Source organism: Pistacia vera, unplaced genomic scaffold (assembly GCF_008641045.1).
Source record: "Pistacia vera cultivar Batoury unplaced genomic scaffold, PisVer_v2 Contig306, whole genome shotgun sequence".
Classification (NCBI taxonomy): domain Eukaryota; kingdom Viridiplantae; phylum Streptophyta; class Magnoliopsida; order Sapindales; family Anacardiaceae; genus Pistacia; species Pistacia vera.
The window spans coordinates 265,991-290,054 of NW_022196120.1; the positions used below are offsets into that span (position 1 = coordinate 265,991).

Here is a 24,064-nt window from a genome sequence, read left to right on the forward strand (position 1 = left end):
GATTTACCTGAGAAGTAGTGGTGATGGATTATTGTGGGATAGTTTCTCCCAAAGAAGAGTTGAAACGTTTTAAACTGAACCAAATACTTCAGTTAGCGTAAAAAAAAAAAAGGAGGAAAAAGATTAAAACATTAATCTGTAATTGTTATAGGGAAACATAATGGTATTACATTTCCTTCACATATAATATATAAACTTTATTTATATTATTTTAATCTTACAAATTAATTAGTAAATATTTTAAGCCAAGCTTATGAGTAAATGTACATGTAATAAACTAGTAATAAGTCAAATACTGTATTAAAAAAAAAAAAAAAGGTTAAAATTAGGGGAAATGATGTTAAACACGTGCAACGGGCGTGATACTCCAGCAAAGTTTACTAAGCGGTTTGTTTCACTTCCAAAGAGAGTGAGCGTGTAGAGAGAGCGAGAGACATGGCATTGAGAACAGCCGTACTTCGCCATGTTCGAATACCCGTTCAAACCCTAACCCTAAACGGATCCAAACAACAGCTATGGAGTCTACGGTTCATGTCATCGCACGATGATCATATTACCAAAGCAGAAGTTATTGAGAGAGTCCTCTCTGTGGTCAAGAGCTTCCCCAAAGTCGATCCTGCCGAGGTCGGTCAGTCGATTCACCAAAAAATCATTTATGTTCAATTCTTTGCTTAACTGCAATTAATCTGGATTTTTTTTTTTCAACAATAAGTTTTATTATCTGATAGATTTGAACAGTCTAGGCCGCTTATTTCTTTCGTGAAACCTAGATTTGGGATTCGGATAACAACAGATTAGTTCAGGATTAGTCAATTAGTTCCTATTTGGTTATTGATTAAATGTGGGTCTATTTAGCTGCTTGATTTATATTTTTCAAGCAATGTTTGAGGGATTATGCCTAGCTAAATGCTTTGAATATTTTGTATTTCCCTGGAAACTGTACTATGGTATCATAATCATCCCCATAGCACAATATTCTATTCTAGGCGCTCCAATCATAATGGATGACCCAGCATTTGCTAAAAGTTGGAGTTCAACTCGGTTGAATATAAAGAACTTAAGTAAGATCGGGAAGCTGTTGTTATTTCCAGTCAGACGCATAGTTAGTAGATTGTTTCTTCCAAAGCACAGTCCATTGATGGTGCTTTAACCCCATATCTTAATGCCAGTCTCACCATTGATTCATCCTTTTGTTTTTGCTCATAATTTCTTACTCGCAAGTTCCTGTCAATATGGGTAAATTTCTTTGCATTTATTCTATTTGTTGAAGCAGAAATTAAATTACACGACAGATCTAAGTTTCAAAAAACACATAGATCTTATTTGTTCTTTGCTGCTTATTGAGTTCATTCTAGTATTCTACTTTCCCCGACAGTTGCCCTGATAATACCTCTTTTTTGTTGGCTATTTCTCACCACATTCATTTGGTTTAGCTTCACTCCTAGGACGCACCTGTATCGAACTATCTTAAGAAAACAATTGTCTACTTCTTTTATGTTTCTCTTTAGTATTTTTGAAATTATTTATCTAGTGAACTCTTTCAGTATTGTAATTGTGCTTGTTGATTTCTCATGCTTCATAACAATTATAATTTGATCGGTTCTTTTACCAAGATAATATATATTTTTTCCTTTAATTTTATGCAGGTGACTCCTGAAGTACATTTCCAGAAGGATTTGGGCCTGGATAGCTTGGACAATGTGGAGATTGTAATGGCCTTAGAAGAGGAGTTTAAGCTGGAAATTCCTGACAAGGAAGCTGATAAGATTGATTCATGTAATCTCGCAATTGAATACATCTCTAACCATCCAATGGCTAGCTAATTTGAGTAGTGAGGTTTCACTCTTTGAATTTCCTTTTGAGTAAGAAATTATCATCCTCTATCCTCATTTGGATTGACTTTTTGGGTGCTTGTATGGGTTCGATCCCTGTAATGAAGTTGGAAAATAATCGAAATCTGTCTGATAAAGAATACAATTTGCAGAACTTGTATCTCACGACTTTGTTATTTTATGCTGTTAACATTTTTTATCCTTGGATTTGCAATGATTTGCTTGGGTGACATTCGAGATGCTTACTTGTTTTTGTGTTGATTTATAATTATGGTTTTGGCATGTAGAGTTGCATGAATTGTGTCTTGGAATCAAAGTCGTGGCCTTATTACACTGAATTTGTTTGAAATTGGAATTGGTCTACACAGATTTTGCTTCGTAAGCAGAGTGCTTTGCAGTTTGCAACGTATGCCATTGAAAATCCTACTGTTTTGAAATGAAATATAATTGGGGAATTGTGATACCCCTTTCTTTTCACCATCTCTTTCTTGCCAAATTTAGTGCGTTGTATAATGATTTCAACTGTGACTTTAAGCTGGATTTTGTTTTGAAAATTCAATACTAAGTTAATGGATTTTGATTTGAAATTTTTAATACTAAGTTAATGGATTTTGATTTTTGACCACATTCTTACGATCTTATCTTCTTTCGCCTTGGTTTGGTAGAAGTCATTTTCAATCATATTATGAATTGGTTTACATAATTATTTAAATGCCCCTGCCAACGTTTTCATATTAAATAAAGGGAAGCATTTTGTCATTCTCATCTCGGCCATAACTTTTCATTGACCAATTTGTCATGTAAACCACAAAACCATACTCGTTGAGATTTGAAATTATTCAAATCAGCACCTGCGTGGAGGCAAATGCCATAGATGACTATGCCTGAGTCTGAACTCCATAATGTAGAATTTATTGCAAATCCAGTCTGCGTGAAGAATTGCTACCTGAAATCATAATGCAGAATATATTTTAGTTTAAATCTAGATAATTTAAAATTAAACTCCAAGACAAGTTTAATTAGAAGTCACTCTTTCTTGGTGTTAACTTCATCTGAAATATGATCCTTCAACTTACAAGAAGCTGTACAATAAAACTTCGAAAGTATCATGACAAGAACTATCGATTATCAAGAATCACGAATATTTATAAATATGAAACCAAATATATATACCAAAAGACAACAATGAGATCAATCGAGCATATTTATAATAGAAAGGGCTATGACAGACAACTGGAAGCTATTGTTATTTCTTTTTGTTAAAGGAGAAACCAAGCCCTTTTGTTCCTTAAACCCATCTTCACAAGTGGTGGAAGCATCCATGACTGAACTTATTTCAAAATTAGCATCCTCATATTGCTTAGATTTGTAGTCTTTGATGGCCTGTTGGAGAGTTGAAATAGCGTCTGAGTAAAGTTCATAACAATCAGTCAAGCATGAGCTCATGAATGGATCCGACTTTTTGTTCTTCAAGAGCTCATTAATATATGACCTTGTGTTTGTGACGTTGCGTCGAGTTAAGTTGATTGAGATCATACCCAGTTGGCGAAGATCTGCACAGTGGCTACTTGGGACTGCTTCAAGGGAAGTTACACAGAAGTTGTAGTTGAGGTTAGGGTCATTTTGCGCACATTTTTTGCAAGTTTGATGGACCAAGTCGTGGGCAGTTATTAGATGATCAGAGAAGAAGAAGCAGAAGAAGAAGAGAAGCGAAAGTGAAGAGAAGTTGAGCTTCATTATGTTGTTGTATTGATATGATTTGTTGTTGTCTTGAAGAAATATATAGTGTTTTGGAGGGATGGGTTGTTGGTTGTGGATATATCTTTCCAGTAATAAGAAAGTAGGTGGAGTTAAACACGCATACATTCAATAGAAATGGGCATGGACAATCAGAAATAATACTGGAAGATGAATTGAAGGAAGTTTAATTTATCCTTCTTGCTACTTGAAATGATGGTAAATTTCCATCAGAGCTAGCTTGCAGATTATACAAAGGTGGGTTTCACACAACTGACGAAGACATATCAAAGTCTTGGTAATTTGAAAGACACATTTTAAATAGGAGTCTTCTAGCAATCACCATTGACTTTCAAATTCTATCTTAAAAGCCAACATTCTTAGGCTTCAAGTGAAGAACAAGAGGTTAAAGACAAAAGAAGGTATCTAGAATATATGGGCGGGCACCAAAATTTAAAATGGTTTATTAAAGATTAATGATTTTGTTTAATTTTGAGAAATTTGTGTTTTTATTGACGAGTAGGTGATTGAATGAAGTCTCATCTTAGGTTCCAAGTTTAAATGAACTCAAAATTGACTACCAAGTTTCTCTTCTATTCTATGCTTCGCTGCCCATCCAAACCATGACCCTACACCTACAAACAAAAATGCGCTACCGTCCAAGCACTAAACCTGTTGCTTCCCCGTTTCTAAAATCTGATTTATAGTGAAGAAATATTAACAAAAATATAATTGGGCTGTTCTGGGCAGGGCCAGCCGAGCCCATAGTTTGTGTAGGTATTACAAAGAATGAATGATACCAGGGGACACGTTAATGTCTACCCTAAAACCTCGAAGAAAACCCCAACCCGAAACTCATTTGATTTGCAAAAAATATGAAACAACACGGATAAGGAAACCCAAGCCGAACCACAACTCATATTCTCTGAGAAATGGCCAACTTAAGGACGGCAATGGACTCCGCCTTCTGGGACCAGCCAATCTCATCCCCACTAACCTTAGAAGGTACTGCTAACTCGGTTCCTGGACAGCCATTTCCACTTGACGCTACTCGAGCTAGCCGAGCCCTTAGGATTCAACAACTCTCTCTTTTGGGATTAGGGTTTCCTTTGGGTCTCATTCCTTCTTACTCTAATCTTCCCCAAAAGGAATTAGGTTCTTTCTCAATTCAGTCTCTCTTGCTCAAACCATCCATCTCTAATTGGTAAATTTAACTTAACCATATGATGCTTCGTAATGAGAATTGTTATGCATTATTATTAATTTTTATTTTGTTGATGTTGTATAGGTGGCTTGGATTAGTTGGACAGTTTCGTCCAAAGAAGCTGATTTCTAATGTTAAAAGAGAATTTTCAAATGCTGATGAGTTGGAGGTGTCTATGTTCCGAGATACAACAAAGCACATCTTCGACAAGTCTCTTTATTCAATTGGTGTATGCTCACAGCTTGCTCTCACTCCCTCTTCTTCCTTGCTGTGGAACACTGAACGCCATGGTGAAAGGAAAGGACTTCGCCACAAGTTTATGCTCTATCACAAGGCATGGTTTTTCTATTTCTCTTAATTCCTATTAACGATCCCATTTTTAAAGAATTTATCTTGTTTTTTAAATCAGTTTGTTAATATTGAAATGTGGAATGTTGTTATCGCATTTATATAGGGAGATTAACTATTAATTTTACTTGGAAGTATTAAATATAGGTGTCTACATTATATGTTCCACTCTTGAACTTCAATCGCCGAGCTTTTTCTTTGGGTAAACTCACATCTACATTCTTCAACACTTTTGTGTATCTGCAGCTTCCTAATCATGATATCACGTTAGAGGCTGGATGGCCCCAGCTGTTCATTGACCATAAAGGAGAATATTGGGATGTTCCTGAGTCAATATCCTTAAATATGTCATCAGTCGCTTCAGATTCTCCGTTGCAATATCGTTTTGGTTTGCACAAGAACAGTGGTCATCCCCAAAGTGTTAATGCCATAAATGGTGAGGCACCTGTTGCTCTAATGCCTGGATTATGTGCGAAGGCTGCCTTTTCATATGAGCAGAGTAAAGACATATGGAGAATAAAGGAGACTAAAGAAGATTTCGTTCTCAAGACGAAAAGGGGCAAATTTTGGTGTCCAGCATATGATGTCCGTCTTAAAGAACCTCATGCTACTGTTTCTGCAGTTATTGGTAATTTTTCTTGGCTCTGCAGTTGTCACTTGGTGCATGTAGTTAATTTTCAAATTAGACAATTTTTCTCCCCGTCCTTTCCTGCAAAAATCATAATTCCAAAATAAGGGCTGAGACTTGAATGAAACATAATAAAAGTTGAATTGCTGTTTATTTTGTTGGGGATGTTTTTGGCCATATCATTTTACATAATGCAATAGTTGTCCATTTTGAAGAGAGGCTGCCTATGTTTCTTATTACCTTTTAACATAAAATGTCAGGGGGCACCTGTGCGGCGTGGCTCGGGGGCAGGGAGAACTCGAAGGCAATTGAATCTCAGGATGGAGATACTTCTATGACTATTAAAAAGAGAAGTCCACTGAATGCTGATTTATTTGGCTCCGTATGTTGTACTTTTCAACATGGGAAGTTCAGGAAACTATTTAATGACATGACCCGGGTCGATGCTCGTCTGGATATATCTTCAGTTTCAGGGCTTGGCAAAAAGGTTTTGAATATTTTCAAGACTTCTTCAGTCAGCAATGCAGATAATTCACTGTCTTCCCCCAGACTAAATTTTATCTTTCAACAGCAGGTATATTGCTTTTCCAAATTCTGTAGTTGTGGCTCAAATTTTAAATGCAAACTGTTGTTAATTAGGCACCTGCACATGGAACAAGATTCATGAACTAAAAAGTGTTAAGTTAGAAAAGCTAGATGAACTTTTTCACAAAAACTGTCAGCAAATGGGAAGAATTATCAAAATCAGTTTTGCCATCCCTACTCAATTTCCACTGCTGGAGTTTACTACCTTTTGATGCATGCTCAATGATACGTCTGATTTGTTAATCCTCGATACATATGAGGAACATGTGGCACACAAGCTTTAATTGTTACTATCTCCAACTCTTGCAGGTTGCAGGGCCCATCGTCTTTCGTGTTGATTCTCAGTTTTTGCTTGATTCTACATTAGAGAAACATGCCCCACATATGGAGGATCTAATATACAGCTTGAGTTACTCCTTGAGGCTTCTTCGCTCTGGCAAAGTTGTTGCCTGGTACTCACCAAAAAGAAAGGAAGGGATGATTGAATTACTGCTATTTGAGTTCTAACTCACATTTCCCTTTGTTCTGTAGCTTAACAAGTGTTTTGTATGAAACTCCCAACTTTTTCATAGGAAATTTTACATCTGAAGGTGAACAAGCCATTTATTTTCATCCTTAACCTGATAATTTATATTGAATGGTGCAAATCAATTATGTTGTAGCGGTTTGTCTTAGGCTGAAAGCCAAAATTAGCGGGCAAATTGACTATCCCCGACGTTCTAAAGTACCAAGACATTGCCCAGCCGAATAGAATAGAGCATTTGATGATTATGGTAAAGCCTAAATATCAGCACTGGTACAAACAAATGAATATCAAAGGAAAATAGAAGAGGTTAAACCTTGGAACAAATCACAACAATGGTCGCATCAAATTCTTTCATTTCATTATTCTAGAGTTCTGAAAGATTAAAAAGTAAGGGAAAATATCCCTCAAAATTAATACAATTGAGGACATTGATACTACAACACTAGCCACTAGGGAAGCCAATAGTTGGTAATATCCTACAAAACCAATGTAACTTCACTCGACCACAGCCAGCAAATCACTCTCCTTAACAAAGCAATGCCTGTCATCTGTTCCCAAATCAACCTGAGGCAAGACCCAAAATGCATTAGTTTAAGGTAATTATGATACTGGAAAGATGTTGGTACATACATAAGAAATAAACATGCTTGTCAGGTCCATGGTCCAATCATGGCAGAACCATGAAATTTTAAGCATCTCAAGAGCACAAGGCCACAAGAAAAAATTATCCAATTTATAAATAGGATGAATTTAACTTTAAAGTGATGGTACTTACTTCATAAGCACTTATATCAGAGAAAAGAACCTGCGTAAGGAGAAGCACATACATCTTTTAGACAACCTCAAAAGACAAGAACCACGAGGGGAAATGATAAAACTTGGGGCAGAAAATTATAATAGGCCCATGAAAACTGGAGGAGGTATTACCTTCTTTCCAGCACCCACTTCTCCAACATCAGTGCCAACAGAGAGAATCTGAAGAAAGAAATGAGACATTCATATAAACATCTTGAGAATCATAACACCAAAACATATACACAAAAGGATTAGCATCTTACCTCCCCCGTGAGATACCGCTCAAATTTAACAGCTGCTTTAGGCAGCAAAACACCCCCAGCTGATTTCTGTTATGCAAATAGTTCATCCATCAGCATGAAAAAGCACAGTGCTAATTTTCATGTAATTTAAGGTACACAAGTTTATCTGTTACAGAAAATACTCTTAGCTCTCATATCTACAATAACTATTGAACAACAAATCAAGATGGATCTCTCTTGACAAGGCCGAGAGAACATTATGATAAAATCATATTACTCACTTTTTGTATCAGATAACACCAGCAAAAATAAAGCATGATAGTGCCGACCATTCTAAAAAATAAGGTTCTTGCCAGGAGACAAGATTATGTCCAACTAACAGGTTTCACAATTAGTCTAAGACTACAAATATGGCCTTATGTCTTTTTCAGTTTACAGGATATATAAGATATATGAAGATTTCAAATACATATGTGGTAAAATAAAATAACAAGACAAACAAATTCAAATGCAAGATTTGGTTTGCGACTAAAAGAAAAATAAGAGCTACTTCCACAACAATACAACTTCAAGATTTATAAGAAATACCCATTTCCCATGATTAAAAGTCTTATATATTTTAAGATAATTAGACATTTTGGATTCCCAAAAAGCAGGTAAAAGAAAGAGGCAAACCTCAGGTAACTGCTCCAGACGGACCAGGACTCTATCAGCTTGAGGAACAACCTGCAAACCCAAAATTATCACCATAAAAATTAACATCAAAGAACCCACCTTTGAAATTAAACACTTAAACTGGTTACAATCTCAAAATTATCGGGAAGATGTAACAAAAAAAAAAAAATGAAGAATAAGATAAAAACCTTAGTTGGCTCCCATTTCTTAGAAATTGCACTGATTCTCAGAGCTTGCGTTCGCGTCCCTTTATACAGGAAAATCAGATTAATTATTAGACGAAATGAAAATAGAAAAAGAAAAAGAGAGCTGATAAGATTATGTAATAGAGGTCTTACCCAATAGCCTCTGGTTAGAAGAAGGAATGCCGATTTTGTTAAAAGATAAAAAAGGGTTTTGTAGTGAAACAAATGTAGACGCCATGGATAAGGAACTAAACCAACTATGAAGAGACTGCAAGACGACGCTTAAACTAAAGGCTGTGCTTAGGAAGAAACATTTTGAAACCCTCGCCTATATAATAATATTAATATACACGTGTCACCTTCTAGTTCTAGAACGTTCTCTCTTCATGTTATGTATATTGCGAGGAGAATGTTATAGTTACCAACGGGTGTACATCGAATTTGTGCATCGAATAACGTGATAAAATCTTGATTATTAATTTATTATCAGTTAATATTAATCAACGGTCAGGATTTTATCACGTTACTCGGTGCATAAATTTGGTATAAACTTTTCGATAACTCTATCATTTTCCATATTGCGAGCAAAGGACTTATTCCCACCCAAAACGTATCAAAATATAATTTTATTACTCAAACTCTTTGTTTCGTTAGTAATTTCTCATAATGATATCCATTTTGAAGACAAAAAGAATACTCCCTATCAAAGACCAACCTCCAATCATTGGCCACCATAAATTAAAGTTCCGCGCATCTTAACCTAAATTTTGGTGCCAGAAATCAACCTCATCACCACTATTCAACTCACTGGCATCCTCCCACCAAAACCCCTCTCACCCCACCCACAATCACTCCCATCTTCTTCTTCTTCATCCCCCTCCTCTAATTGCAATTGTCATTTTTACATCGCCAACCGATTCCGACATTATTGCGACTCCTCGCCACCATCATCTTGTTCCTCATGCCTCCCTTATTAGAACCTATCTTCCATTGTCCTCATCGAACCCACCATTCATCGGCATCTACGAGTTTTCGTGGAAGAGTTGCTGCCCTTTCTATAATGATTTCGGTCGACTTCAACCACCATAATTTGACCTTCCACCGCCAAATGAATCACCGATCATCCCTCTTCAAAAGTCATAACAATTTAGACGGTGATAGCTCATTGGAGACCTCTTTTAAGGTTTCTTATGTGAATTGTGTGTTTGGGTTTCAATTGAAGGTTTTTTTGAAGTCGTTTGGGTGAATTGATTAGCATATCTCAAGCCAAATTGACCTAATTCAGCATCGTTGGTACCCTCCTGACCCTACCATCTTCAAGTCCTTAATCCCCCAACAAAACCCCCAACCTTCTCGACCTTTTAAACCCATCGTTGTCGACTGCTACCCTCCCATATGTGTCGTGCGAATATTCCCCTTTTTCGACTGATTCCGTCATCGGAAACCTTCCCTAAGACCCATTGTGTTCATTGGCCAACCCCTACCAAACCCCTATCATCCTTGACCATGGTAGCTCACTACTCGCCAACCACCACTCCCCTTAGTGTTTCGCAATTTTGTTAATTTTTGGGTAAAATTAGAGATTGATTTGTTGTTAATTGGTGTCAATATTGATTGATTTTGGAAGTGTGTTGATTGTTTGATTGATTTGTTGTGATTTTGAGTGGTGGGAAGATTAGAGGTTTTGAAGGGGGAACGCCAATGAGTTTATTTAGTAGTGGACTTGGAGACAATTTTCGACATTGAGATCAATCGTAAAATCTTTAATCGTGTCGAACGATGTCGCTGAATCATGTGTCATTTTAATTGACCATCCTGCCCCTTATTTATAATAGAATTTTGACCGTTGCCCTTCTTCACAACGAAATTTATTAATAGAATTGTGTTTTTGGTAATTAAATTGTATTTTGAAATGTTTTGGATGGAAAAGGGTTATTAGACAGTTATTTGGGTGGGAAAAAGTCGTTTACTCTGTATTACAACTGCAAGGTCGATATTTATCTAGAAAAATAAATACAATTTTCATTTAAAAAAGGAAAATTTAATTTTAGATTTTAGTTTTATATTTATCATTTATTGCGTAAGAAACATTAATTTTGATAACCTTTAAAATTAATTTCAAAATAAGAATAAGCAAAACAGCTGGAAAGTGGAAAAAGTAATTGATAGTATCAATAAAGTTAAATTTAAGCAGATTTTAAGTTTCTCCTTTGGTTTAAGCAGAAGTGATGCTTGAAGGTTGAAGCTCTTGCTAATTATTGATTAAATGGTGCCAATAAATGTGGGTTTAAGTGGAGATGGGGTCCCGTTCCAAGTATCCAGCCATTGAATGTCTGCTCCATTTCTTAGACTCAAACGGCCACTCGGGACCACCATTTCCGTAATCTATTTCTCTGTTACACTTTTATCCCCAACTTTTTCCCACAAAAAAAATTCACCCATTCGTTTTTCTTTTCTTCTTCCATCGCTATAAAAGAAGTTACCCTTTTCTCAGTCCTAGGGTTTTCCTTTTCACATTTCCTTTAACAAACCCTGCATTATAATGGTGAGGAAGCTTTGTTTTTGTGAGTTCATTCTTCTCTGTCATCTAGTGCTGTCTCTTGTTGTTTTCTCCAAGAAACATGGTAATGCACTTAGCTCTTCACTTTCTATTTGTTTGCTTTCTTGAACTATTACTTTCCTTATTGTGTCGTGTGGTTGCTTGAAAATTGAGTTTGAAATAGTTGTAGCAACTGTACATAATGTTATTGCGTCTGTATTTCTTTATGCTCTGTTTCTTTTGCTGAAGGCAAAAGGATTGACGTTTAAGTTTTGAATCTTAAGACTCTAGTTAGTATTTAGGACCTAGACAACAAAACCCTTCTTTCATTTTGAGACTCCAAAGACTTTGAGTTTTCCAAGAAAACTAACAAGAAAAAATGGAGGATGACTGGTACTGTGCCAGTACTGGTAGAAACATTGGGAAAGTGTGCGCTAAACTTTAAATTTGAAGATTTTTTATTTTTTATTTTTATGGCAAATACAATGCCCAGGAAGAGTGCAAAATTGAGTTCCTGTAAGGGGCCTAATGTGATGCTGGGTTCAGTAGAATGACTACTCAGTAGCCAGGGACAATTGTCTCAGCTTGTCATCACGGGAAAAACCGCATGAGTGAGAGTTAGATTGATATATTGAGATTGTCTGTTGATTAGATATTATGCTTGTTTACTTAGAATGCTCTCAGTCAATGCCAGATGCCTCTCCTCCTAACTGTTACTATATACATTGTGAGGAATGAAATTTGGATCTTGTAAATACTCACCTTTAACTGTTACCTTCATCACAAAAGAGAAACCACATATATGGCTCTTAATAATCTTTGGATATAAAGCAGATCAATGGTTTCCATTCCCCTTCACTGATAGAATTGACATGGATTAAAGCCCTTTGTTTTTCCCAAAACTGAAAAAACAGAGAGAGAAAAGACAGACAGAAATTGCAACCTATAATCTTTTTGATAGCTAGAGTGCTTTGGGGTTTAGGGTTTTTGAATATCAGTTCGTCACTATGAAGAAGATCACCCACCTCACCATTAATTTGGATTCTGGAGAGTTTTTTGATTGAATATACTGGTAATTAGATATAACCAGCTTCTTTCTGTCTATGTTCATCGAACGGTTTCATGATTTGAACTTCAATGATTAGATATAACCAGCATAAAGCCAAATAGAGCTTGTTACATCAATTCTCTCATGACCTTCTGCTTCACATGTTCTTTCTTTTGTTGTTTGAAGCAAAATACCTTACCTTTCACAGACCCAAAATTTGGAAAAATTCGTTTAGTTACATTGAAGAAATTTATTTGTTGCTGTAATTAAATGTTCTAAAGAGAATTTAGCATGTGTTTGGTGTCCCTGAATTCCATATGTTGTTGCTTTTTGATATTCTTAATCCCAATACTGAATCATATTTGGTTTAGAGAATGCTTCGATTATGTATGCTAATAGGAGGAAAAAAAAAAACAGTTGAATGCGTGTAGCAAATATATTTGAGCATACACTTTGTTTTATAGTTGAATGTTGTTTAATCTGTAGGAAACCCTGCAAATGAACTTGTCGACATCATTAACAACAACCGAACATCTCAAAAACTCCCAAAACTAAAGGACAGTCCTGGTCTGGGCTGCATGGCCTTGCAATATGTTGAATTATGCAAGGGGAACTGCAGTAATGGAAATGCTGTGAACTGTCAACCACCAGAAGATGACTTCACAGAAGTTTTTGCTCCCAACTGTGGTGTAGAGCTAGCAACTGTTGGCACCATAACAGGCCACATTGTTGGTTGTCAATCGAAACATGTTGAGCCATCACTAGCGTTTTCAAATGTTCTGGTGAAAGAAAAAAAAACTTTATCTCTTGTGAGAAATAAATCACATACAGAGGTAGGAGTGGGGTTAGTTGGGTATCATAAACGTTTTTATTGGTGTGTTTTATTTAGTGATGGTGTCACAAACTCCACATTTGTTCTGGAAGATCAAGGTCAAGGGATTAAACAAAAGAAAGGGTGCTTCAGTGGAAGTACATATCCATGCAGTGGTGCTGGAGCAGAGAAGACATTGTTTTTTAACAACTATATAATGACCATGGTTTTCTTATGTTTTTATTTTCTACAAAATTGTTACTGCAACTTAGTGTGAGGGGATAATAACACTGTGAAAAAGGTCCTGTATAATTTTTCAGCTTTTTATCAGTTTTTTGATGAGTATGAATCTTTGAGATGGTCTTGACCATTCCCAAAACCACGTGCTATGCCTGGAACTGGAAGTTTGTTTGCCATATGTTTTCACCTTTAATTTTGTATCCACATTTTCCTATGAGTCAGGTCAGGCCGTCAGAGTCAGATGGGCTCAACCATAGTGAGCCCATCCATGACCCAAACAAAAAAGGTTCGGACTTACTATCGATTGGTGATACCCGAGAGGGCCAAGAACACGACATCTGGAAAGAAAAAGAACATTCTATGTAGCGGATTTAGTTAGCCAAAATATGTTTATATTTACACGTGGTTTTATTTTGGTCTGAAGAACAAAGCAAAGAAGTTTAACATCTGTTTCAACTACCATCCAAATCTGTCGTAAAGTGTAAACATAAAACACCTCAAAAACAAGTAAATTCCATAAAACACAAATCATTAATTTCTCGTACTAGAGTGAAGTAAAATTTCCCGTGATTTACGGCAAACGAAACACCGATTATGATCATTAAAAGTAACAATTCCTAAACTTCCCAATTGTTTATAAAATGCAAATTTGGAAGATAATCCACAACTATTCTATCTATACAAGATAAAACTGAAATAAATGGTGTCCCTCTGTTTGCTCTATCCACTTCCAATTTTGCTCTATCCACTTCCAATTTTGCTCTATCCGGTCCCTCCCTTCACCTGAACTTGATTATGCTCGTGTGTGTAGTGGATAAAGCAAAACAGAGTGATCCTAGCCAAAGTGAAGGCAAAATTACAAATACACCTAAATAAGACGCATATTTACGCTCATACCCCTGAGAACCAACGAAACAGTTCGCTGATTTCTTCGCCCACACGATTGGCCTCCAAGTCATAATCTCCAACACCAGCGACATCGCTCCGCCGACTGCTTCCAGTGAAGAACCTTCCAGAGCTCCTGAACGATATCGTTCGTGATGAAAGAGAAAAAGATAGCCTGTCAACGTAGTCCTTGAGCCAGTTCCTTCCCACGGCTACTTCGGATGCTAAGTTGGCCTCTGAAGCAGCTGTAACTGACTCTGCTACAATGTCCTCTTTATCGGAAACACTTCTCCGATATGTTTGGTTCATTGTGATATCGGAATCCCCCTCAACAATGTAATCAAATGAACCGAGAGAGTATGATCTTGGCTGCGGTTCACCTGATTCTGGAACGGCTTGGCGGCGGCTGATTGAGCCGATCTCAAGACGAAAGCTATCGTTACCCCCAACAGCTGCAGAAGAAGGATGTATTGCTTTCAAAACATCAGATTCAGAGGCGTTGATCGGCGAGCGGCATAGAGGACAAGTTTGGTTGGACTCAAGCCAGGTGTCAATGCATAGAGCATGAAACGCATGGCAACAAAGAGGAAGGAGACGGAGTTGATCCTGTGGCTCAAATTTTGACAAACAGACAGCACAATCTCCGCCGGAAGAGGAACGGTGAGTGACGGAGGAGAAGGTGAAGAGCGGAAGAGAGTCAAGGATAGAGAACGTAGGATTTTCAGGTGAAACACGGCGACTAGAGAGACGGCGTGAGTCGGTATTATTGGTTGAGACAGTAGTGACGGTGGAGAGATGACGGAGACAGCGACGGTTGAGATGACGAAGAAGGAGACAAAGAGAGATAGAAAGAAGTAAAGTAATGGCTAGGATTAAAATGATAATGATAATACTTGGTTTGAATTTATCCAAAGAATGAGAGTGATGAGTGTTTCCATCGTTGGTGTTAATATCAGCTCCAATAACATTGAGATATGGAGGAGGTGGAGTTGACATAACGGGGAAGAGAGAGAGAGAGAGAGAGAGCGAGGTAAAGACTAAAGAGAAAGAAGGGGGGGTGAGTGGCGAGTTTATGAAATAATATGGGAGTGGAATGAAGGTGGCGGTGGAGGCGTGGAAATCACGTGAGGAAAACAAGTCATTAAAACTTCATTCATTCAGACTGCCAAAATAAGATGAAGGAAGTAAATGCGGGCAGAGGCGGGGTGTACTCATTCTCTCGACGAAAAAAAAGTAGTTATGGACTTGAATGAATTGAAACAAGGAAGGAACCAACCTTGGTTAATGTCTTAATGAGAAGCGTTATATTAGTTGTAGATTAATTAGATAGAAAATAATGGGAAAACAGGATATGGACGTGGAATGGAATGATGGAAACCAAGAAGCGCGGCGTTCCATAATCATATAATAAAAAGCATAACTGTGTCACAACACAACCTTGTTATATATGAATATGATATATTAGTAGCATAAAAATAGTAGGTTGCGCGTGCATATTCTACTAGTACATTGCTTTCTTCACACTCTTGGCATGCTCTGAAAGCTAAGAATATTTATTTGATCAGGAATATGATCAGTAAAATGGAGCTGCCACCTTTTAAACTATTTAGTTTTGGTTGGAAAAGGAATGATTGATGTAAACATAGAGGTGACCTAAAACATTGTACAAGTCAAAACTAAAATAACAATATGCAATTAGCTCACCTATATCAATGTCAATATCATAATAATAACGTGAAAAAGGTGAACTCAATCCAAATGGGTTAGGTTAGGCCACCTTAATTCCATTCAACCAGAATGATGACACATGACAAACTTTCAAATTGACGCCATGCCCCAACACGATACGACTGAAGATGGAACAGGTGGACTTCAACACAACATTAAAATGGGGCATTCAATTCTTCAACAAACCTCTTAATTAAAACACCAGAAGCAGAAATAGAATAAATGAATGATCCACACAGCAGTAAAAGGGTTAAAGTGATAATACAGTAACAATTAATAAAACTTTGCTTACTTTGTACTCTTGGCATGTCCCTAAATAACTTGACATTCATACCTTTTTCTTATCCCATTTTAACATTTTAATTTCTTCTATTTTTAAGAAATTAGTTGAGAGATACTTCCTTCTCCCCCACGTTTATTGATGTATGTAAGGTTGGACAGAACAAAATTTAGCAACACACATTTGACCTGAGAAAGAGAATTACTTTTCTTTTTTAGATTCATATACTCTCCTTTATGATTAGGTTGAAGAAGAAAACATTGGCAAAAGTTTCAAAGAATAATATATAAATAGGTCCACAAAGGAGGAGAGAAGAGGGAAAAAGTGATAAATCCCCCAACACTCGTTCAATTCTTTTACCATCCAATTCTCAACACGATATCAAAATTCAACAATATATTTACAGATGTCTTCTCTAGAGGGAAGTCGTGTTAAACATTATAAAAGGATTTCAGAACAACATAACTAAATTGTTCTGCCTTGGTACTTTAATTGCTTTTCACTAATAATGCAACCCATATGTTCACTGAATTAATTTAAACATAGCTGTAAAATTGAAGTTCCAGAAAATATTAGATGAAAACGTTCACAATAAAGAACACGCAGCAACGCAACAGGTAAAAGCAATAAATATCCTTACAATTGTCCATCGCCATTGATACCAGATCTCTGGGATTTCATTAAAAAACAAAAAAGTAATGACCAACAACCATATTGAAGTCGAGACACTGGCCCGTTGAAATTTACGCAAAATAACCAAATGCAGCAGATAAATCTTACAACTCCATTGTAGCACAATCATGCGGAATTCTAGTAAGGAAAAGACTTCTTTAGGTACTCCTCAAAGCTTTTTTTTGTTTTTTGTTACAAATCTTTTGATTACCAAAATTGTCCATATGAATACAAGAAATGTGTTAAGATGTCACGTTCGTATACAAACATCACCCAGGGAATTGAAATCAGGTGGGTTTAATTATCCATCTCAGCTGCCAAATCCAAGAATACATTATCCCTAGTGAACAATATATTGACATCAACATTAGTGGTACAAAAGGAAGCTTGTCACCAAGAAGATAAGGGTGTAAAAACTGACCCCATATCTCAACAACCAAAAGACCAAACAGATAAATCTTCCCAATCCACCCAATAACAAATCCACCTTCATCAGAAGCAGCAGCCTTCAATTTTGATTGAGCAACTTTTTTCTTTGCAGGTGCAGGTGCAGGTGCAGTTGCAGTTGCAGTTGCTCTAGCTACTGCATCTTCAGCATATTGTGCAGAAAAACCAATCCACATCAAAGCACAGTGCAACAGCAACAGCAGAACTTTTATTGGATATTCTTGGGCTTCATATAGCAGTGGGAATAGTGAATAACAAGATACTGCATGACATACAAAATATAACATCCCCCATCAGCATATAAATAATTGCTGCATGTAAGAACTATAAGAGCTAATGATTCATAAGCTAAGCAAATTGCATACCTATAGACAACACGAAGTAATGCCTTGCGTCCTCCAAACTTTGAACTGCAACAATAGCCAGGGGAATCACGAAGTGAAGCGATGCTTTCTCATGTACATGCCACCCAAATAAAAAACCGCAGGTGTAGGCATAAGCTATCCATCTAGCAATCATCCCAGGTATGGGATTCCTCCAAGCCTTGATCAGACAAGGAGACAAGGCAAGCAAAACCATGATAAAGGTGGTTACTGGGGTGATCTGCCATTTCATTTTATAGTATACTGAAAATAAGTCTCACCAGCACTTGGAATATAAATGTGCAGATATAGCAGAAGCATATTTTCTTATGGTCAAAAAACAGAATCACAATTCCTTTTAGTAATTTAAGAAACGAATACACAATCTTCCTCCCTCTGCTAGGTCAGATTTCTGAGTCCAATATAAGAAAGCGAACACTGGAAAGGAGACTAACTTGTGAATTACCAAATGAGGAGTTTGCAAAAGGTAAACATTCCCCATTCATCAAGTAATTAGGGTGATTGTCATATTTCTTGTGCATATTTGTCAAGTTGATTATTTATTATTACCTGAGGGAGTACAGCAAAAGGTGACGAATCTCCTACAAGGCCACCGGTGAAAGAAGCTGACGGCACTTGGATATTAAAACCTACTTTTCTGAGAAAGAAAGCAAGCTCTTTGTCTAATAGAATATAGAAAACCCAAAAATTTGGAGCCCAATAACCATGGCAAAGTCCCCTGCCGAAGGGAAACATGCGGCGTAGGACTTGTTGTATCTGCAAACATGAATAGGATGACTCAAATGAAATTCATTTGAATTTATTTAAATATTCCATGAAATAAAAATAGAAGAGTATCAGCTCAAAAGCTTGTTAAAAGTAAAACTGCAATTATTGTGTTTAAAAAGCCTGAAAAAAACTCCATGGAATGTGATTTCAACTTTCAAATTATAGTCTCCCGTTGAAGAATTAACTCATGATTATACTTAGAAGTAGACGGTTTTACATAAACAAAAAAGAGGCAAAACAAACATATTTAAGAGAAGCATAGGAGGTGGAACATATAAAACAGAACAGACACCCTTACAAATTAAAAAAACCACAGTCAAAGATAATCAAATGATTCCATCACCTAAATATCTAATCCTTTATGCCAAATGGACTCAGGCTAGAAATATTAAAAATCAAAGCACATTCAAGTGAAAATTATTACTAAATTCATAATCAAAACTACACAACGATTTTGAGCCACAAAGAAAGTTAGACTTACCTGCCCATGGTACACAAATGGCCCATAAGCCGCTGCGAAAACCGCCACAACCAACGCACCCATTACAGAAAGACGGCTAAATCCCCTAACCATGCCCTTCCAACAATAATGTCTCAATAAATAAACAAAATAGACCGGAGCAGCTACAGCAAACAAGTGCTTGAAACATAACAATACCGCAAAAACAAACCCACCCATTAAATCCCTCCCTTCTTGTAGAAACGAAATCGAGAGCAACAACCAACCCAACAAAAACCCATTGTATTGAAAATGCAGGTGATCCACAATCACCAGCCCAGGAGACCAAATAATTAATACCCACATCAAATCTCGCCTTTTAACCTCCAATTTTTTACTCAATCTATAAACCCCAAACAATAGCCACAAATCTGATAAAATAACACTAATTCTCTGAAAATAGATAACCGAATTGGCCTTGTAGTTTAGACCATTTTGAATATCGACAATCTCAGGGTCGATGAGGTGCGCAAAAATGGAGAGGAATCGTTCAAAGTAGGCGAAAAATGGAGGGTAATCAAGAGTCCAAGGGCTGGTCTCGTCCAAGTACCAATCAGAGACAGGGAGAGAATGAGAGAGAGCTAGCCAGTGGCGGTGAACTTCAAAGTCAGTGCTGTGATATGATGGGACAAGTAGAAGCTTTACGCATGCGGCGATGAAGAAGAACCATAACACTTGTGGCAGCAGGTTGCCTCTTCTTCCTGCACTTTGGTCTTCCATAGAATTGGGGAGCAACAACCTCGCGCACACTCTACAGAGTTAATACTTTTGTGTGACATACACCATTACTATTCTAAGTATCTTCAAAACCCATTTGCCCATAGGCCCTATACTAGATCAACCCAGATAATGTAATAAACCCATTAGAGAGAGTCACTGCCAGCAAGCCCAATGTTCGACCATATGGGTCCGGGCCATTTATTGTTACTGCATTGGGCTTCCACAGGGAAACTTAAGCGAGACTTGAAACTGGGATGTGGTTAGGGATGGGCACAAAGCCCAGCCCCGCGGGGACCCACCCATGCCCGGCTCGAACGGGACAGATTTTTTCTGAATCGTTTTGGCTTTGGGGTGGGATCAAGCCTAAGATTGGCACCGAAATTCAGGGACGGGCTGGGGCCGGGATAGGTTTTGCCTCGACCCGCCCCGGCCCCGAATTCCCCAGCCCATATATTATATATATTAATTTTAATTTTAATATTTGAAAATCAAATATACATATACAATGACAAATTATAATTGTGTAAGTATTTTATGAAACTATATATAAATAGGTAATAAATAAAACTAGATTAAATTTAATAAATCATTATAAATATTTGTAATATATATATATATAGTAAAATTTCTCTATAGTGATACTCTATATAAGAATAAATTCTACATAGCTATAAAAAATTATATTCCCAATTTGAGATAGTTATAAATAAGAATAAATTCCACATTGTAATAAGTTATAATTTTTCTAATTCTCATCTTAAGGAAAGTTGCCTCCACATAGTAATAATTATTTGTACATTATAGAAAAAATATGTGCTATTTTACATTAAAGGTTTAAGATGAAATAAAATATTTATCTGAAGTTGTTTGGGACAATAATTTATGTTTTAGAGTTGTTACCACATCTTTTAACTTGTGGATACATTATTCGCTAGCATGGACATTTTCTTGTTAAAGCCAAAACATTTATAGCTTCTCAAGCATGTTTACATCTTCTTGACATGAAACTTTTTTGTATTTCTGTATTATCATTCTTATAATTATTTCCTCTCTCTTCTTGTTTAATTGTAGAAATGATTTCTTCTTTTGTTAAAACATACATGACTTATTACTCATTTGGATGATTAAAGAAGACATTAATATTTATTCAATTAGTGTAGTGAAGTTGTTGAATCTGATCACTGGATTCTACAATGACTCTTTGATTCTTCTCATATACTTTATTTGTAATTTGCAATTCATCAATATTGGGGATCCTAAATTTGTAATGCTTAAAACAATTAGCAATTGTTTGTGACTTCACATCAGTTGTCATGCAGCAACTGCATTTACAATTCCATCGCGGACAATTATCTTTGTTGGTTTCAAAACACAATCTTCTATCCGTTTCAAAAGTAAGCAATTGAAGCGTTGAATTGAAACCCTAATATTATTAAAACATGAATTGAAATCCTAATATTGTACTACTAAAACATGAATTATGAAATAAGAAATTTTTTTAACTACATCTCTATTAAGTTATAACCTTCTCATAGTAATAAAATTAGTTAGTCCCACTATTATGACTATAGAGAAGTTATATATATATATATATATGTTTTAATGTTATGAAACAAAAGTTATACATTCACATTATATATGGTATACATTTGACATTATACATTATATATTATATATTATATATCAGAGATAGTATATAAATATATAAGTATATAACATATAGTATATACCATATATATGTTGTACATCATAATTTATACATAATATGCTTTATTTATAATCTTCGTTAATATATAATAGGTTATTTAATTTTTTTTTTTTATTGTACATGTATTTTAAGAAAAGGATAATAAAATTAGTATACAAAAATACAAAAAAACCCAAATAGAAATTCGTGAGAATAGGTTTTTTTTAGGGATTCTTGAACAGGCTTCGGGCCAAGATCGGGAAACTTAAGCCAGACTTTTGATCTTGAAACTGGGATGTGGTCCAGTCTCTCACCGGCATGTTGGAACTTGGACTCAGAAGCTGAAGCTCAAATAAAGTAACTAAGGTTGAATAATATGGTAATTGGACTTAGTTGTATTGGAACACATGTCTAAATAATTAAAGTAAAATTGATTAAGAAAAGACAAGTGACTCGATATCGATCGTTGTTTAGTAAAGATGATGTTAATGAGATTATAGAATCTTGCTCATGTAATATTCACATGTTCCAACTCCCAAATCTCACGTAAGCTCCCACTCTTAGCCTTAGGCCTCACCTCACTCCCATCAAACAAGCTGTATAAAATATACGACAATACGTTGATGCTCCAACGTGGGGGGGAGGCAATATATCCTTTTAATAATTGAGATCAAATAATATGTGGGTGTGGCCAAATATACACCGCTAGATCTCTTGACCTCGTTAAACGTACTCTTCCAATAACACAAAAAAAGAAACTACTTTTCTTTTTGTTAATCAATTTGCCACGTAGCACGTGCTAATAATTACACGATGCTGCGCTGGTAATACATTACAAGATATGGCACACGTGTACAGGGCAGAAGCTGCCCAATGTAAACGGGTAGCAGGGTGGGGCCGGGGGGACAATGACCTTGGAAAATGAGCCAGCAAGATTATGCGTCAGATAGTCCCATTAATCAATGGTATGTGTTTGCTTTTGTGAGGTTGATGGGTCCCAGTCTACTCAGCTCCAAGTTCGGTTTATTGTTATTTAGGGAAGTGTGGGCCATCCCACACACTTAACTGCTAGTTGGAGAAAGTGACGACAAAAGTGGTCCTTGGACTCTAGAGAGATCATCACAAGTTTATTACATGTCCTAAAACTTTAACAAAATTTATTTCAACCCTGTATTTTTTATAATTTATTAAAACCCCGCAAGCTCTTAATCATTTCTTCAAGCTCCTGTTCTTTATAATTTTTAAAAATATTGTGGTAGACCTACATTCAAATGATTTACTTGATTTACATATATTCCTAACAAAAGTTGTTTATTGAGCATCTTTGAACAAAAAAGTATCATGTTAAATTCATTTAAAACGATTAGATTGGACTAAGAAAAGTAGATTGTGGAAAAAAAGAGTGGTGTGGTTGCCAGTAGAAGGGTCTAGGTGATGAGAATAGAATCTAAATAGTACACAAACAATTAAAAGAAATCATAAATTAAGGGGACCAATTGGAAATAAAAATAATTCTTTATTTTTGTGAAAGAGATGTATCATTCATGTACTGCGCCACTAGATTCATCCGCACAGATTTCTGTAAATCGCCGTTGGTTTTAAATAAACTTCCCCGTTGTATAGCTGTTACTTTATCCATCACCCAATAAAAGGCATGACACTTGGTACGAAAAAACTATTAAAGCGATTTAATTAGTTTAGAGTATGTTCTTAGAGTGGTGACTAATGTAGAGGATTGTCTCAAGTCAACAACCTTTTTCTTGGCCATGTCACCATAAATAGAGCTACCAATCTCACTTTTTCTCTCCGCCTCTCTCGTTCTTCAATCTTCCATTAGCGGGCTTGTGACTACCGGCGCATTTTAGCCATTTCCGAGTATTCATATTCAAATTCAAATTCAAATTCATCTACGATGTCTTACTACTACGCCGGGTGCGCAGATCACCATCATCAGGAACCTCACTTTCTTGATGCATGTTTTCTTTGCCGGAAACCACTTGGTTATAACTCCGACATCTTCATGTACAGGTTAGATTTGATTTTGATGTGAAATTAAGAAAATCATATAAATCTAGATCCAATAATAGTTTTGATTTATTGAAATTCGATTTAAGTATGATTTACTGATTGGATTTTTATGGAATTTTGCAGAGGAAACACACCTTTTTGTAGCAAAGAGTGCAGACAAGAACAGATAGAGATAGATGAGGCGAAGGAGAAGAGCTGGAAAAGGTCGTCTTCATCATCTATCAGAAAAACAGAATCTAAGAATTCTACTACACCCAACAAAACTGTACGGACTGGAACAGTAGCTGTGGCTTAAGGCTTAAGACTTAAACCAACGACAGTTGGCCATGGATGACAAACGCTCTAAATTTTGTTTTTCATTTTCCCACGTAATAGTAAAACCATTATGATCCAGACTTCGATCTGAAAGTGAATGGTGAATTGTGAGTGGGTGAGAGACGAAGCAAAACCAATCCCATAATTTTGCTTCTTTTCTTTTTTTTTTTTGGATTAATGTTCATAAGATTTAAGAGGAAGCAACGGTAGCGTCCTTGTAAGGGATGATCTGTGTACTTTTTTTTTTTTTTTTTGTT

General features: G+C 36.2%; 8 protein-coding genes across 8 annotated transcripts; 4 read left to right on the forward strand and 4 right to left on the reverse strand.

Annotated features, from left to right (window-relative positions):
- The first annotated feature begins 368 nt into the window (after positions 1–368).
- On the forward strand, positions 369–2,126 carry LOC116136001 (acyl carrier protein 1, mitochondrial). The gene is made up of 2 exons (XM_031421708.1): positions 369–624; positions 1,647–2,126. The coding sequence occupies exons 1-2, from the start codon at positions 436–438 to the stop codon at positions 1,821–1,823; spliced, it is 366 nt and encodes a 121-aa protein (XP_031277568.1). The 5' UTR covers positions 369–435; the 3' UTR covers positions 1,824–2,126.
- A 484-nt stretch (positions 2,127–2,610) lies between these two features.
- On the reverse strand, positions 2,611–3,808 carry LOC116136032 (putative invertase inhibitor). Its single transcript, XM_031421760.1, has 2 exons — positions 3,006–3,808; positions 2,611–2,778 (listed from the first exon to the last, which is right to left on the reverse strand). Exon 1 carries the CDS (start codon positions 3,696–3,698, stop codon positions 3,024–3,026), a length of 675 nt encoding a protein of 224 aa, XP_031277620.1. The 5' UTR covers positions 3,699–3,808; the 3' UTR covers positions 2,611–2,778; positions 3,006–3,023.
- A 542-nt stretch (positions 3,809–4,350) lies between these two features.
- LOC116135995 (protein TRIGALACTOSYLDIACYLGLYCEROL 4, chloroplastic) lies at positions 4,351–6,946 on the forward strand. Its single transcript, XM_031421702.1, has 5 exons — positions 4,351–4,773; positions 4,858–5,107; positions 5,368–5,749; positions 6,010–6,323; positions 6,644–6,946. The coding sequence occupies exons 1-5, from the start codon at positions 4,502–4,504 to the stop codon at positions 6,839–6,841; spliced, it is 1,416 nt and encodes a 471-aa protein (XP_031277562.1). The 5' UTR covers positions 4,351–4,501; the 3' UTR covers positions 6,842–6,946.
- A 221-nt stretch (positions 6,947–7,167) lies between these two features.
- LOC116135997 (10 kDa chaperonin 2, chloroplastic) lies at positions 7,168–9,086 on the reverse strand. Its single transcript, XM_031421703.1, has 7 exons — positions 8,911–9,086; positions 8,761–8,819; positions 8,573–8,623; positions 7,919–7,984; positions 7,788–7,835; positions 7,636–7,665; positions 7,168–7,424 (listed from the first exon to the last, which is right to left on the reverse strand). Exons 1-7 carry the CDS (start codon positions 8,993–8,995, stop codon positions 7,356–7,358), a joined length of 408 nt encoding a protein of 135 aa, XP_031277563.1. The 5' UTR covers positions 8,996–9,086; the 3' UTR covers positions 7,168–7,355.
- A 1,979-nt stretch (positions 9,087–11,065) lies between these two features.
- LOC116136012 lies at positions 11,066–13,539 on the forward strand. Its single transcript, XM_031421731.1, has 2 exons — positions 11,066–11,381; positions 12,831–13,539. Exons 1-2 carry the CDS (start codon positions 11,300–11,302, stop codon positions 13,430–13,432), a joined length of 684 nt encoding a protein of 227 aa, XP_031277591.1. The 5' UTR covers positions 11,066–11,299; the 3' UTR covers positions 13,433–13,539.
- Positions 13,540–13,939: 400 nt separating this feature from the next.
- LOC116136002 (E3 ubiquitin-protein ligase ATL4) lies at positions 13,940–15,680 on the reverse strand. Its single transcript, XM_031421709.1, has one exon. It carries the CDS (start codon positions 15,274–15,276, stop codon positions 14,287–14,289), a length of 990 nt encoding a protein of 329 aa, XP_031277569.1. The 5' UTR covers positions 15,277–15,680; the 3' UTR covers positions 13,940–14,286.
- A 1,292-nt stretch (positions 15,681–16,972) lies between these two features.
- LOC116135990 (probable dolichyl pyrophosphate Glc1Man9GlcNAc2 alpha-1,3-glucosyltransferase) lies at positions 16,973–19,811 on the reverse strand. Its single transcript, XM_031421698.1, has 4 exons — positions 19,040–19,811; positions 18,340–18,546; positions 17,773–18,010; positions 16,973–17,669 (listed from the first exon to the last, which is right to left on the reverse strand). Exons 1-4 carry the CDS (start codon positions 19,775–19,777, stop codon positions 17,248–17,250), a joined length of 1,605 nt encoding a protein of 534 aa, XP_031277558.1. The 5' UTR covers positions 19,778–19,811; the 3' UTR covers positions 16,973–17,247.
- Positions 19,812–23,253: 3,442 nt separating this feature from the next.
- Positions 23,254–24,032, forward strand: LOC116136013 (FCS-Like Zinc finger 3). The gene is made up of 2 exons (XM_031421732.1): positions 23,254–23,492; positions 23,616–24,032. The coding sequence occupies exons 1-2, from the start codon at positions 23,377–23,379 to the stop codon at positions 23,785–23,787; spliced, it is 288 nt and encodes a 95-aa protein (XP_031277592.1). The 5' UTR covers positions 23,254–23,376; the 3' UTR covers positions 23,788–24,032.
- Positions 24,033–24,064: the final 32 nt, after the last annotated feature.